The sequence below is a fragment of the Polyodon spathula genome, chromosome 19 (genome assembly GCF_017654505.1).
Source record: "Polyodon spathula isolate WHYD16114869_AA chromosome 19, ASM1765450v1, whole genome shotgun sequence".
Lineage (NCBI taxonomy): Eukaryota > Metazoa > Chordata > Actinopteri > Acipenseriformes > Polyodontidae > Polyodon > Polyodon spathula.
Window position 1 is genome coordinate 31,192,836 of NC_054552.1, and position 13,364 is coordinate 31,206,199.

Here is a 13,364-nt window from a genome sequence, read left to right on the forward strand (position 1 = left end):
CAGAATTGAAACTTTTATTTCACTGTAAGTAAGGACCTGGGCTGTTAAATTGTCAAAGAGGTTAGACTCTGTTAAGATTAAAATGCAAAGATACAGAGACCAATGAAATAATATCACAGCTGTGCTGAGTGCATATACCTCACAAGTACAGTATCTCACACTTTATTTTGTACATATTTACACAAGCAGAGAAGACGTTCCCAGGACTGAAGCCCAGCTCTGTACATCACAAGACTATTGGGAGAGACACAGTAAATACCAAAGAACACATTGAGCAGACTGTTAGACACTGCGAATGCAACATGAATGAGTTTTGGTCTGAAGGCACACATGGGACTTTGGCATTAAATATGCATTTTATACAGTACAATTTATAATAAAAAAAACACACATATAAAAAATATATCTCACATTAAATATAGGATCCCTTAACTCCATGGTGTGTAAAAATCAAAGAATTTTGAGAAAGTTTGAAAAGGTTCATATCATATCTTATGCTACAGTATGATCAAGGTCTTGATGAGCCACATTATGCAATTCTACGTGCTTGGCTTTGTAACACAGCTCAGATTGGGAAAGTGGGGGGTGTATCTCCAAAGCTAGTCCAGGAGACACTTTGCTTCATTTTACTGACTGAAGCGTGTTTTTAGAGCACATCTACTTAATAAGACTGTTTGAAGGTATGGTGTCCCATAATCCTATTCAGGAGACACTATGTGATGTAAGAGGTCCAGCAAGGAATTTGGTACAAGTAAAACATTACAAAATCTAGTCTTATTAATGATATTATTTATGATAATACTCATGTTTTCCCCCCACACCAAGAACAGATAATGCCCTGGACAGGAGGTATTACTTCTGCCTTATGCTTCATTGGCTAATACACAAACATACACTAAAGTCAATGGTCATTAATCTGCTTTACCTTTCAGCACAGCTAAGGCTACAGCAGCTCTTAACCATCATCGTCTTTATGAAATCTAAACTCCCAGGCCTCCTAAAGAGCTGAAGGAATACAGAGGAAGAGGTAAAGGGGGGAAAGCCTCCGGGACAGGATGGAAGGAGTGTGGAAGAAGGGAGAGCTTGAAAAGCAGTGGGATGGGAAGAAACGACAGTGATGGAGATGGAGGGAGCTGAAGACGTAGGAGAGAAATGAAGATGAGAAGAACATAAGAAGAGCGAGAGAGAGGGAGTAAGGGGGGAAACCCATGTACCAGATTATCATGGGGATTCTGTACAATAACTGAGCCATTTCCCATCATTCTCCCATGCTTATACAACACATGTACCATGCTATCCCATAGCTTATCATACTTTTTCTATGCTTTATTACATTTCACTATGCTTTTACTAGTACAGAGAGGGAGGCAGAAGAGAAGAGTTGGAAGAGGGAGCAGTGAAGTGAGCAGGGTGAGTCTGGGAGGTGAGCTCTGCTCGGTTCGGCTCTATCTCATCCCATAGCAGTAGACGCCGTGTTTCTGGTGCCTGCTGGGGAAGCCGAAGGTCCTGACGCCGGGCTCCGGGGGGCCGCAGTTGGCCCGGGGGAAGGCAATGGGGTAGCGCAGGCTCCCGTCAGCCAGCCAGCCCGCGTCACATCGGTCCAGGTCCAGGAATCTCCAGGCAGCGTACAGCTGACCCACCCGGGCGATGCTCGCTCCATCTTGCTCACAAGCCGCCCCCGCCTCTGTGAAGTTCAGCTTGTGAGGGTGCTGCAGGAAATACACCTTCCCTAGGGGGAGACAGAGAGCAGGTGAATACAGGAAACACACCTTCCCTAGGGGGAGACAGAGAGCAGGTGAATACAGGAACCACACCTTCCTTAGGGGGAGACAGAGAGCAGGTGAATACAGGAAACACACCTTCCCTAGGGGGAGACAGAGAGCAGGTGAATACAGGAAACACACCTTCCTTAGGGGGAGACAGAGAGCAGGTGAATACAGGAAATACACCTTCCCTAGGGGGAGACAGAGAGCGAGTGAATACAGGAAACACACCTTCCCTAGGGGGAGACAGAGAGTAGGTGAATACAGGAAATACACCTTCCCTAGGGGGAGACAGAGAGCAGGTGAATACAGGAAATACACCTTCCCTAGGGGGAGACAGAGAGCAGGTGAATACAGGAAATACACCTTCCCTAGGGGGAGACAGAGAGCAGGTGAATACAGGAAATACACCTTCCCTAGGGGGAGACAGAGAGCAGGTGAATACAGGAAACACACCATCCCTAGGGGGAGACAGAGAACGGGTGAATACAGGAAACACACCTTCCCTAGGGGGAGACAGAGAGCGGGTGAATACAGGAAACACACCTTCCCTAGGGGGAGACAGAGAGCGGGTGAATACAGGAAACACACCTTCCCTAGGGGGAGACAGAGAGCGGGTGAATACAGGAAACACACCTTCCCTAGGGGGAGACAGAGAGCGGGTGAATACAGGAAACACACCTTCCCTAGGGGGAGACAGAGAGCGGGTGAATACAGGAAACACACCTTCCCTAGGGGGAGACAGAGAGCGGGTGAATACAGGAAACACACCTTCCCTAGGGGGAGACAGAGAGCGGGTGAATACAGGAAACACACCTTCCCTAGGGGGAGACAGAGAGCGGGTGAATACAGGAAACACACCTTCCCTAGGGGGAGACAGAGAGCGGGTGAATACAGGAAACACACCTTCCCTAGGGGGAGACAGAGAGCGGGTGAATACAGGAAACACACCTTCCCTAGGGGGAGACAGAGAGCGGGTGAACAGAAAATACAGACTTCTACAACACTAAAGCAATGGAGTGCACTATGACAGGAAAGAATGGAGTGTACACTTTTAGGAGAGGAGGGCTAGAATAAGGAATATTCACTCTAATAATAAAGGGTGGGGTATACATGAATTACTGTAAAGGGTTGATTTGAAGAAGAGAGGTGGGTAGACAGAAGAGCAAGGGAGGGAGGACTGGGAGGGAGAGAGGAGGGAGGTTGTACAGTCAGACACTCACCCCGCAGAGAGGAGGAGAAGCAGAAGGCATCGTAGAGGTGCAGCTGCCTGTGCCGGGGGCCATAGCTGCGGAGCCCCGGGGCCAGGCCTAGCCCCCCGCAGGGCTCCCGTGTCTGGGTGATGGGGTACTGCACCGTCCCGTCGGCCAGCCAGCCCGCGTTGCACCAGTCCAGCCCCTCCTCCCAGGCCGAGTACAGCTGCTCGAAGGTGGCCAGGGTGGCATCCTGCTCCTCGCACACCCGCTGTGCCGCCTCGAAGTTCAGCTGGTAGCGCCTCCCTTTGGGCTGGTAGGGGAACACCACGCCTGGGACAGAGAGAGAGGGAGAGAGGGAGTGTTCAGACGTTTGATGGAAGTTGGAAGTAAGTTTGATGGAAGTAAGACTGGGAAACGGAATAAGATAGCAATAAGAATAAGAATAGGCGTGATAAGGTGAAGGCGTGGTTACCGCGCAGCTCCAGCTCCACTGTGCTGCTCTCGTCTTCCAGCCCGTCGATGACCTCACAGCGGTACCGGCCCGTGTCGGCGAGGCGCAGCTGCGTGATGACAAGAGACACCTCCCCCTCCGAGTCCTGCTGCAGGTGCACTCGTCCCTTGTACTCCCCGAAGCTGCGGTGGCGCAGGCCGATAGCTACCAGCACATCCATCTCCTCTCCCCCGTTCACAGGTAGACGGGACCACTTGACCCGGGTGCGGCGTGGAGCGCTCAGCCGCGGCTCGTAGTAATAGTGGCAGGGCAGCGTCACGTTGGTGCCCCGCGCAGCAAAGATGGGCGCTTCCAGAGCCTTCACGTGCAGTCGCACTCCATTAAAGTAAACTGGGAAAGAGAGGGTATGTCAAGCAAATCACGGACCATCTCTGCCCCTGTGCAACTAGGTGCAGAATACGCTAATCAGATGCATTTTAATTGTAAACTACTTTTATAAAGCTGTGCTAAATCCATCCAGTGCTTTTCTTGTATCACAATTTCCTGTGCTTTTTGGGTGGTTTTTTTTTTATACTATTATACATCTTTTTAAGCCTTTCAGTGCTGAATTATTTTTGTCGAGCTGAAGAAGGAACTCCTTTATTGAGTACACAGGAGAACATTTTTGTTCCTGTGAGGTTCCAGCGTGGCTTTTGACAGCACGTGTTAACATACAACACTAAGACAAGGCAGGACTTTAAATGAATGTTTAAATGGCTGAATGGTTTGATCCTGGTGTTCCACAGGTACTTACTCTCCCCGTTGCCGTTCCCGTTCATCATGTCATGGTAGAAGAAGCCGTTAGAGTAGGGGGCAGTCTGGCACGCTCGGAGCAGCTGCAGGAGCACAACCAGCAGGGGGAGCCACGTCATTCTGCCACCTGTTGTGTACAGTATGAGTCAGTATGAAGAATATTCTCCTGTGCACCTACTGTTTCACGAACAAATGATTAATACACAGTAAGAGTTTATGAGTTTCTGTTTGCAAAGTATTTATAGTACTGTATAATAATAATAATAATAATAATAATAATAATAATAATAATAATAATAATAATAATAATATTTAAGTTGAGATGGAATAATGGCTGTACACATCAGCTCAAACCATGTATTCCAGCCCTTTCTTACTCTGCGAACATTAGCAATGTTAGGAACAGGAAAGGGTCTAGTCTCAAGCAGACTGCTGCCACACTCCCTGCCTCCTCCCCAGTCCCCCTGCACTGCCTCCTCGACAGCCCTCTCATTCTCTGCAAGGCTGCTACCAGTCCCCCTGCACTGCCTCCTCGACAGCCCTCTCATTCTCTGCAAGGCTGCTACCAGTCCCCCTGCACTGCCTCCTCGACAGCCCTCTCATTCTCTGCAAGGCTGCTACCAGTCCCCCTGCACTGCCTCCTCGACAGCCCTCTCATTCTCTGCAAGGCTGCTACCAGTTCCCTTGCACTGCCTCCTCGACTGTTACACAAATTTATTTTTCATCTTTTTAAAAACATTTAAGTTTGAACATCGTATTAGCAAATGCCTCTTTGCTGTAATACAGGTATTTATCCACAAGGTGGCAGACAATCACAAGAAATGTAAGAAGTGGAACGTTTTTGTTTTTTTTTTCACTTCAGCTAGACCCGCAGAGCAGAAAACTGATTGCATATTCTAACAATATTACAAATACACACAGAGTGCATAAGACAGTGACAAAAGTGTACCTTCGGCATCACTCTCGTGACAAACGGCATACCATGCATGACCCTGACCTTGCTCAGCGCCCCTATGAGACTTTCTATTAAGTATCTGATGCATAAAAACATGCAGTCTCCTCGGCACAGTGAGGAGGCTTTATTCCTTGCAGCTAAACATCCTGGTAAAATTATTTTAAAATTATAAAATTATGACATAGAGCTAAAACTGTGCTATTTATTTACTGTAGTCACAGACACTTGACTGTTTGGTTAATCAGTCAATATGGTTAAGTGGTGTTCAGGTAAACACTACTCTAGCGCTAATGATTTTCTGTTAGCACTAGCAGTTTGGTGCTGGTTTTGAGTTGGGGTGACTGATAGGTCAGACCTCGGATGATAAGAGATGATGCTCTTGTGAACAGAGCTCTGACTACAGGCAAGATGAGACAGAGCCAATAGGGCTGTGGTAATACATGAAAATTACCAAGAAAGAGATACTGTACAGCACTCAATTTCAAACCCCCGAGCAATTCCAAACATGCATTGGCTGTGCTTTGGTTTCTTCTTCAGCAGGTGGCGCTGCTTGACAGCACAGACTACCCACTCAAGTTCACTAAGGTCGATTAGCAGGTACATTGACGGCCTCAACATCACCTTTGGAACGGGCCCGGTAGATTGAATTCGCATTGTAAATTCATAAAGTTTGAACAGTGACGGTAACTGGCGACAGATTGATCGTTGATTTCATTTGAATGCGTTATACCTCCGCAAATCAATGAATACATCTTGTCTCATTCATTGTTGTGGAAGTGTCTCCGTTTTTGATATTCCTCTGCTCTTTGCGATGCATCACAAATTTAACCGGCACCCCACCTTCTGGCTTTACTTTGATTGCTGCAGAATTTCTTCAATTTTTGCAAACACGTGACTAAACGCTATTGTAAACGGGAGATGTCTGTGACTGGATATCATATTTCAAATATATATTGAATATATTATTCTTACATCAGATCTGCAAAACGGTGACACACAATTCCGTGTAGATTTCTGTAAAATATCTATACATTTATATATGTACAAGTATAGATAGATAAGTATCTATAAAACGGAGTTAATTGTAATAAGACGACTCTTACAAGCAAAAATACATTTCCTTTCAAGTAAAGTATATCGCATTCCAGATTTATCATGTGGATTAATAATTTAACAAAGCTCTGCTTCCACGTGAAAAACTTGGCAAAATGCAAAGTATTGCTGGATTTCATTTCGACGTTTAGTCCATCTCTCAACACAGACCAGCCGTGTGAATCGGGACTAAGGGAATATAACGCGCTCTCTTTGTTTTGTGAAAGGTTACTTTTCAGGTGACAATACCTCGATTTTCACACACCACGTTTTTGCAGTATGTAACAAAATTAAATAACAGTGCATTGGTCAAAATAACCAATGCAATAAACACCACTGCTCAGCTGTATTGTGGTACAACTGATTGCGATGTTCCTTATGTAACAGGACACTTCTGTGATTGTCTTAATCTCTAATAACAGTTATCGCACCGTATTGAGATGCAATATCCAGCAGACTGCATTCATCAACCCCTAGACTGAGGCGACTGAGACATTTTGACGTTTCTCGAGGCCCAGGTCTCTACAAAGCACAGGACTGTAGTTTGACACACTTAGCCAGGCTCAGACTAAAATAAACGTGATAAATAACTGGCATTCTTTGCTCACCCGACCGGATCATTATGTCTGAAGTAGCCAGCTTCAGGTAACACAGACTCCTTGCACACGGACCAAGACATGGTTATATAGGTGCTGTTCTTTCAATAACATCAAACTTTTAGAATTCCACTTAAAATCGATAAAACCCTGTGGGATTGGATACTGCGGGCATCATATAGTGACATTTATAAGAACTATAACCTTTAACACATCTATATTCTCTTTTTACAAACGTTTTTCTGTCTTTCTTAGATTAAAAGTAAACATCTCAAATACAAAGACGCTCATATCATTTCGTGCTTTAAAAAAAAACAAAAAAAAAAAAAAAAAAAAAATCTTGTTACGATAAAAAAAAATAAGCTTGAATCCTTTACGAATACTCACAGCAAGCTGGAAAAATGTTATCCCGGCTCTAGTCTAATTTTAACTTCCAGGCAATTCCGTTCTCTTTCCCTCCCTCCTTCTCTGTCAGCGTGCAAGTCGTTTTGTAGTAAATCTGAAAATGTTCCTCCTTGTTTAAATTGATCTTCTGGAGAAAAAAAAAAGGAACTCCGTGACGTCACCGCCCAAGACAAAGTGGCTGTCCCCACCCGCTGTTTAAAGAGACAGGACTGGGTCTTGCGCGCTGCTGGAATATTTAGCTGCAACAACAGTGGTTTGCAAACCACGCCCTACAGGATGCAACCTCATAACTGTTTATAAGACTAACATGTGTGTATGCTATCGTGTAACCTGCCCCAATTCCCATCAAGCTTCGCCACAACAACAACAATAATAATGATAATAATAACAAACTTGCGTTTAAAATGTTGCAAGTTATAGTGAGAAAGAGAATCTGCGTGAATATATGAAATAGGCATGTGATGAATATGTTGATGAACCATTGTCAAATCATATATCGATATGCTTCAGTCTGAAATGGTACCTGGAGCGCCCTTACATTCAAAGAGTTGCCTCTGTTTATTAGACAAGTCTCTTGTTCATATGTAAGTGGACTTTCAAAGAAGCAGCTGTATATGACAGTTCATGTAATAAGCAGTCTTCTCTTTTCAAATCAATGAGCACTATGATTAACACAGACCAAAAAACAGCTTATATTCATAAAGCATTAGCATCCTGCCAACATTCCAGTTCATTTCTGATTATGATCCACTGTCAGCTATACACCCCTCTGTTGTTTGCACATCTTGTCCTTGTATTGGGAGCACCAGCATGTTGCTGTGTTTCATTGTGCAACATTTCATCTCTTGCATTGAGTTTCACTGGGAATTCAGTACAGCTGTGTCTGCCTGTCAGTGGCCTCTTTGGAAACACCTCAAAGGGTTTTCCTGGTAATCAGCAATAATGCATAAATAGCACATTCCATTGTTCCCAAAGCACTTCGTTTTCTCCAATTAATAATAAAACAAATAACAGAATCCCAGTAGGGATTAGTCACAGAGCCCTGCAAGATTATCCTGCGACAACAGCCTATAGCCCAATCTCATACAGGTCACACAGCACACACCGAACAGGATTAAAGGAACTGCAGAGCACAGGATACACATCCTCCATATAAGCATTATTTTTGCACTAGGAATGTTTTTTTTAAATTGCATTTCTAAAAAAAAAAAAAAAAAGAAGATAAAAGAGTTCATTGTCAACTGAAGATTGAGGAAAAAGCTGAAGGGTGGCCTTTTTGAGGAGCAGGACATTTCCTGTGATCTGTACCTCTCTGAGAGGTGCTGCTGGTTCAGGGCAGGGTCTGTTTGTGTGTGGGAGAGAGTGGGAGGGGGGGTTCTTTGGACATCCTCAGCTGTTGATGTTATTTCTGGTTGATAATAACCACTCTGCTGTTCCCGCGCCTCACATAGAGACACGCACACACGGGCACACAGCTATTACAGATGTTTTTGAAGTTCGCTGTCAGTATATTCAGATAGCGAAGATGAAAGCAGTTGCCTGGGGCTATACATACCACAACAGTGTGAATAGCAGGAGACTGGAGAAGAGTGTCATTTTTAAAATAAACTAAGACATCCCAGTGTCTAATACTGAACACATTCAGAGAGCAAACTGAGGATAGTGCTTAAGCTTCAGCGCTGAGAATGGATTAGCACTCATTGGAAAGTTTAGGGTGAGAATGCTGTACAAAGGAGCCGGTTCTAATGCGTTTAACCTTGTCAGAACTAGCCTTCCATCATTAGTTAGTGAGACCTCATCCTAAACTTTCCTAAACCTCATCTTGGACCTATTCTAACAACAACAGATGTGGATGGGGCTGCATGCACCCTGTTAAGAGATTAGGACTGTGGATATCCCATTGAAGATAATCCACTGGCTTTATCAGACCCTGTCTCCATTTACAGATGCTGGAGTTGTGGGACAAATAATCTGCGGCTCACGTCACCTGGAGATGTACTATAGGACTATAGGCTAGTGCAGCAATGAACTGCAGAATTATTTGGCATCTATCAGGCACGGTAATACCCTGGAACATCAAATGAACAAACTAATACATTGACACTGGGGTCCAGTCTGTCTCCAGTCCTGGATCCACTCAAGCCTTACTGGTTGGTTAGAGACTGGTCTGCCGGTATTGAGTGGTTGAAACTGATCTATTGAGAAGGGTGACAGAAGAGAGCCCCCAGTGCAAAATGCACGTGCAGAACATGACAAGCTGTCTGGAATCTGTGCTAAACCCCAAAGAGGTCCTACTGAATTTGAATAAAGATAGGTGGGTGTCAGCACAGGGTAGTTATTATGTGGGTCATTAAGACACAGTGGCTGAATGCTTTTTTTTAGCACATTTTTCTTCCTTCACTCAAGACATTAGCATAAAGTTCACAGTAAATCAGAATCCACAGAGATCCAGAGACAACTGGACTGCTGGTGGAGCAATGCCTCTGACATCATTACAGAATACTGGACTGCTGGTGGATGAATGCCTCTGACATCATCACAGAATACTGGACTGCTGGTGGAGCAATGCCTCTGACATCATCACAGAATACTGGACTGCTGGTGGATGAATGCCTCTGACATCATCACAGAATACTGGACTGCTGGTGGAGCAATGCCTCTGACATCATCACAGAATACTGGACTGCTGGTGGAGCAATGCCTCTGACATCATCACAGAATACTGGACTGCTGGTGGATGAATGCCTCTGACATCATCACAGAATACTGGACTGCTGGTGGATGAATGCCTCTGACATCATCACAGAATACTGGACTGCTAGTGGATGAATACCTTTGATGTCATCACAGAGTACTGGACTCACTGGGGAGCACACATGTCCTAACCCATTAAGTTATGCAGTGCACTCACCTTCTACACTATCTGGTGGCTTTTACATACATTTAGTTCAATCATTAACAGAATAACTAATAAATAACCTTACAGTATAATAGAATTGAGTTAACAGCAGATTTGAAGTTGCTGTTCCTAGTTACCCACACAATCCACTCTCACACTCACTTTGCTGCTGGCTACTTTCAGATAGCCATTGCAACTTCAAAGAAAGAGAACCAACAATCCATTCGAGGAAAACACCAGCCCAGAATGAGAGCCATTGGCAGCAGGATGTCCTTTGATTCTCTCCAAGTTTCTGTGAACTCCAGTTCTTTCTGACATGAGAAATGCTGTCCCAGAAGACTAGTTTGAGTCCTCTGTGTCTCTCGTTGTCTCAAAGAACATTCTACTTTTATACAAGTTTATAGTTTTAGATTGACCTGTTTCAGGGGCACATGTTTAAGGGCACACTGTCTTGCTGCTTAATAAATACATACTATAAGTCAAATTTGTCGAAATATTCATTGCTGTTGACGTCTTATATAAAGCAAGTAGAACAAAGCATCCTCTGCCTCAGAGAGAAAAACAACTGCAGCTATAGTGCAGCGAGGGAACCAGCCAACTGCAGCTACAGTGCAGCGGGGGAACCAGCCAACTGCAGCTACAGTGCAGCGGGGGAACCAGCCAACTGCAGCTACAGTACAGCGAGGGAACCAGCCAACTGCAGCTACAGTGCAGCGAGGGGGCCAGCCAACTGCAGCTACAGTGCAGCGAGGGGGCCAGCCAACTGCAGCTACAGTGCAGCGAGGGGGCCAGCCAACTGCAGCTACAGTGCAGCGAGGGAACCAGCCAACTGCAGCTACAGTGCAGCGAGGGAACCAGCCAACTGCAGCTACAGTGCAGCGAGGGAACCAGCCAACTGTAGCAACAGTGCAGCGAGGGGGCCAACCAACTGCAGCTACAGTGCAGCGAGGGGACCAGCCAACTGCAGCTACAGTGCAGCGAGGGGGCTAGCCAACTGCAGCTACTTATATCTTCATATAGTTTAATTCCAGTCTAGCTGTAGAATGCAGCAGTTTTAGTTTTATTTGGGGGGGGTTGGTGTTAAAGTTTGCCAATTATGAAAAGGAAACTGTGAATCTTGCTATTCTTCAGGAAAGGATGTTTTTCCTGCTGAGTTCCCCCTACACAGAGCCCTGCTGACAGACAGTCCTTTGATGAACTGCGCTGTGCAGACTGAAAGCCTGGTGTTCACTGACCCGAGACTGAAGCTGGCCTCTTCATAGAGCTATCATCCTGAATGACTTTACTTAGGTGCGTGAGTAACCTGGACCTGTTTCATCTCCTGGAACCCCAGCAAGGTGTGGAGGGAACTTTGATCTGAAGGGTCAGGTGATCTTGCACAACTCAAGTTTCTTCAGATAGCATAGCATCTCATAGACAGTTAGCATATTCCCATGACCGTAAAATGTTACTGTTTCATTTTATAGTACAGATGGATTGATACGGTTATCATGAGAGTCACATTTTCCCACTAAGTTATAATAATAAGGCATGCTATAAATCACACATTCTGGAATTAGACCCAGTCTGTATTTTGCCTTTTACATTTAAAAATATTCAGGTTTTTTTTGTTGTTGTTTTTTTTTTTTTTTAAATATTGATTAATGCTTGACTTTTATTGCACATGGTGCTATCGTAAATCTAGTCTGACTGAACAAACAGATGAAGAAAATAAATGACCAGAACAGATGACAGTAATATAGTTGAAAACTGAACCACAAGTTTACTGGATCCTTGCTGTCTAATTAATAGAAGAATAAGACATTTACAGTCACTGTAATTTACATTTTAGGCATTCATCAACCAGGATGACATTTCCTAGATGGCCACTCTTAGCAGCTTCTGCTTCTAGACTCAAAGACTCAACTATAGGTTTTCAAGTCTACTGAAAGTGGAATAAACCAGCCTTTATGTACAGTCCTGCTAGAAGACTTTTTTCTTAACAGTACCTAGCAGTCTACCTTTATAACATTGCTATCAAAAGCTTTCTATCGGTGTTCTTCCCTATTTGTACTGTGCATGTTTTTTTGTTTTTTTTTTACTAAATGAAGGTATATAGCACATCAGAAACAAGCTGCTGTAGCTTCCTGGTACTTAATCACTTCCTTTAATAAAAGTCATAGATTGTCCAAGTATCTGACTGCAGTGAATCAGACCACGACACAGGAAGCAATTACAGGGCCGCATCTGAAAGATCAACAACTCCTGGAAAATAAAAAGCAAAAACAAAGAACAAAATTCTTTGAATCAGAAGTAATAAATAGATTTGAGAGTCTAAATTTTCATCACTCTGAAATCCTGCAGCACTTGATGAAGGACGAGGGTGTGGAACAAAGCCCTGTCCGAACCCAGAGACACTAGTTTAGACAAGAAACTGCATCTCCTGTGCGCTGCGGGATGCAGCCGTAAACCCAGCATTCCTGTCTTTAACAGCCTTTGAAGAGGCTCGGCGCAGCTGCACCCCTGGAGTTCTCACCCACACCATCAAGATCAGCTGTTTAAATAAGGCTGCTTTAAATGATGCAGACTCACGGCATCACCACTGGAACAAGGTATCAGGGTTAAACAGAATCCCCGCAACCTTCTCACTGTTACATCAGCCTCTTTTCCATTTCACCACAGGATCTTGTTTTACAAACTAGAAAAGGATTGCATGAAGCTGGGAGTCCAGGAAGTGCAGTCAGAGACAGGGAGAGGGTTAGGGAGAGCAGACCGAGGGAGGGTGGAGTGGACAGCAGACTTACATCAGTGACAGCGGTGGAGCTTTGAAGCGACAGTCAACGGTAAAAAAAAAAAATAAGAGGGGCATGGTGCAGAAAGTCAGAGAATAGGAGTGGATTGTGGCTGATCAATGCATTATAATGAGAATCGAGGGGTGGGTAGCATGCATAAAACAGAAAGCTCTAAAGGTAGAGAGGTTATATAAATCAGAGTGGACAGCATCACAAGAGTCATAATGACAGAGTGGACAACAGCCTATTATATAATTTAGACATGTTGGAGCCTGAGATCAGAGGCATGGATAGCATCCCTTCATCACAGGCAGAGTTAGGGCACAGTATTACCACCAGGATGCAGTGGACAGGAATACACTTGTGTTCTGCAGTTCTGTACCAGAACAGACACCACCTGATGGATACCTTCTAGACATGAGGTATTGCAACACTAGCCTGTAG

The 13,364-nt window shown here is 44.6% G+C and overlaps 1 protein-coding gene across 1 annotated transcript; it reads right to left on the reverse strand.

The window, feature by feature from the left end:
• LOC121294357 (hyaluronan and proteoglycan link protein 3-like) lies at positions 1–7,448 on the reverse strand. The gene is made up of 5 exons (XM_041217984.1): positions 7,233–7,448; positions 4,204–4,329; positions 3,432–3,800; positions 2,987–3,289; positions 1–1,729 (listed from the first exon to the last, which is right to left on the reverse strand). Exons 2-5 carry the CDS (start codon positions 4,319–4,321, stop codon positions 1,446–1,448), a joined length of 1,074 nt encoding a protein of 357 aa, XP_041073918.1. The 5' UTR covers positions 4,322–4,329; positions 7,233–7,448; the 3' UTR covers positions 1–1,445.
• Between the last annotated feature and the right edge of the window lie 5,916 nt (positions 7,449–13,364).

What these genes read in the sequence shown, in the direction of transcription:
- LOC121294357 (XM_041217984.1), bottom strand. Translation starts at nt 4,321, where the DNA reads ATGACGTGGCTCCCCCTGCTGGTTGTGCTCCTGCAGCTGCTCCGAGCG. An exon ending in CGGGAACGGCAACGGGGAGA is followed by an intron (nt 3,801 to 4,203) that starts GTAAGTACCTGT and finishes TCTCTTTCCCAG; the next exon opens with TTTACTTTAATGGAGTGCGA. An exon ending in CTTCTCCTCCTCTCTGCGGG is followed by an intron (nt 1,730 to 2,986) that starts GTGAGTGTCTGA and finishes GTCTCCCCCTAG; the next exon opens with GGAAGGTGTATTTCCTGCAG.